General features: G+C 47.1%; 1 protein-coding gene across 1 annotated transcript; it reads right to left on the reverse strand.

Moving 5' to 3' along the window:
* Positions 1-210: 210 nt before the first annotated feature.
* On the reverse strand, positions 211-1,776 carry LOC129841339 (5-hydroxytryptamine receptor 4-like). Its single transcript, XM_055909563.1, has one exon. It carries the CDS (start codon positions 1,721-1,723, stop codon positions 590-592), a length of 1,134 nt encoding a protein of 377 aa, XP_055765538.1. The 5' UTR covers positions 1,724-1,776; the 3' UTR covers positions 211-589.
* Positions 1,777-2,582: the final 806 nt, after the last annotated feature.

Here is a 2,582-nt window from a genome sequence, read left to right on the forward strand (position 1 = left end):
TAGAAATATAAAACAAATATAAAAACACAAAAGTGTAATAACCTTGGTTGTGTACATTCTTATACCCCATACATCAATCATCATAGAAAACCCAAACAATTTATCGAGCGACCAATTCAGACAAGCAGACATGACTATTTATTTTGGATCGCTGAGATTTTTGAAATGCAAATGAAGAACCAGACATTATATTTATTTACACACTAGAACAACATTTGCTGAAGAGTATTCACTTCTTTATTTTTTACATGTATTTTCTTTCTTTTTTTAAATTTTGAACGACTACCAAAATACAATGTTTATTTGCACCCTGTCATTTGAGGGTTTTGCAGTTCAATCTTGTGTTTATTTCAGTTTTGTCCGTCTCCGAAATGCACAGATTGTTTTAAACGTCAATGCTTTCATCAGTCAGTGGCTTAATCCTCTTTAATATAACAACTTTATCCCTTCAAGTGTTCTCTACCTGTACACAATTAGCCGGTAATTTTAAAAGTCTCCTATTGGTTGTCTGTGTGTCCCATTGCCCTCTTTCTTGGCGTGTGATAGGTCGATGTCACATCCATGTGTGGAGTGTTGCAATTCTTGTCTCCTATTGGTTGACCTTGCGTTCGTTGCTCTCTTTTGATAAGTCCAGACCCGGTGAGGAGCTCGACAGACATATCCGACATCCCATAATCATCATAAACGCTCTACGGAAGGATCTATTGAAGAACCCATACAAGAATGGGTTAAGCGACGAGTTAACGTACCCCAGCCACAGGAAAAACTCCCACACCTCCACCGCTGTGCTGTAGTCGATGAAGGGATCCACGATGTTGAGGGTGAAGAAGGGAAGCCAGAAGAGGAGAAAGACCCCCATGATGATCCCCAGGGTCTTAGCCGCCTTCCTCTCCCTCCTCATGGCGTTGCGGTGCCTTTGCTTCTTGCTGGAGTCCTTGCCCACCCCGGCAGAAAACTGGCTCTCCATGGCGCTGATCTGCATGGCCTGCCGCTTGGCCGCCTTGTAGATCTTCCAGTAGGCCGCTAGCATGATGCCCATGGGCAGGTAGAAGGCCACCAGGGAGGCCATGACGGCGTAGACGCGGTTGACCAGGAAGACGCAGGCGTCCTCGGGCGGCATGGGCACCATGTCCACCCCGGCCTTGTGGAGGCCCAGCATAATGGGGCCAAAGGAGATGAGCAACGGGACGGCCCAACAGACCACGATCAGGAAGGCTACCCGGCCCTGGGACATTTTCAGGTGGTAGACCAAGGGGTTACACACGGCGTAGTAGCGGTCGAAGGCGATGCAGCTGAGGTGGAAGATGGATGCGGTGCACAGCATGACGTCCAGGCTGGAGTGGACCCGGCAGAAGAGGGCGCCAAAGAGCCAGCAGCCCTCCACGGTGCGCACCATGCTGTAGGGCATGACCACCAACCCCACCAGGCAGTCGGCCACCGCCAAGGACATGACGAACGAGTTGGTGGGCGACTGCAGCTGCTTGTAGTACGCGATGGCCAGGACCACCAGGAAGTTGCCCACCACTGTGCACACGATACCCGCTGTAAAGAAGGCATACAGGATCACTCGGGATGCCTGGTGCCTTGACGACGTAGCGCAGAAGTTCTCCAGGGACCCTTGGAGAGAAGAAAGGTTGGCATCACCATCCAGATCCTCTGGCCATCCCAAACTGGTATTAGCCATGGCTTGGTCTTGTTCTGTCAAAATACACACAACATCCATGATGTTAATTAACGTTTGGGCATGATTTAGCAGTAGGGTGAGACATTTCCAAAACAGAAAATATACTCCCTGTGAGAAATCTGTACACCAAACAATCTTACCAATACAAACAAACCACCCAGGATTGTGCTGGTTCTGCTTAATCCATCCCTCTCCGAGGCACTTCATTGTTAGTTCGAACTGTGTGTTTTAGCCTGACACGTAGCTAAATCAGTGTTTGATGAGATCACACAGCCAGGAACCTTGGCGGAAGAAGCTAATAGTTCTGGTGCCGGTTTCGGGTTCCTATCTAGACTGCGATCTCCCTGGTGGGCTAACTGAGAAAAACCAGATGCTCTCTCGAGTTTATCTACAAGCCTCACCAGCGCAAAGGAAATTACAAATGAACGATGCTGGCAAAACTTATCAGAAACAATCAAACAGTGAGACACCTCCCAGTAAACATGCCCACATTGGCATGATATCCCCCATGTATGCTGCCAACATTGGATCAATGCGCCTTTGCTGTTTAATAGGAATGTATTTATTTATTTATTTATTACAATTTAATTAAATGCATCATTTCAGTGGGTCATTTTCCGCAACAACTAAGAGCGTTGAAGCACGAGGCACAACTTCTCTTCTGTTTTGGTGGCCTGGCTACCACGGTGTGAACAGCATGAAGCGAACCCATGCACATGTGCAGACACTGTGTGTGACTGTGAGAGCAAAGTCTTGCATCTCGCTCACCTCATTATCTGCGATGCTGCTCGTGGAAAAGTAATTTAGCTGAGTCTACCTTTAAGTTTCTCGTATATCATATGCACTATTTGAACTTTTTTTTTTTTTAAATAAGACGACTTCATCGTTGGCAGTGTAC

Source organism: Salvelinus fontinalis, chromosome 42 (genome assembly GCF_029448725.1).
Source record: "Salvelinus fontinalis isolate EN_2023a chromosome 42, ASM2944872v1, whole genome shotgun sequence".
NCBI lineage: Eukaryota > Metazoa > Chordata > Actinopteri > Salmoniformes > Salmonidae > Salvelinus > Salvelinus fontinalis.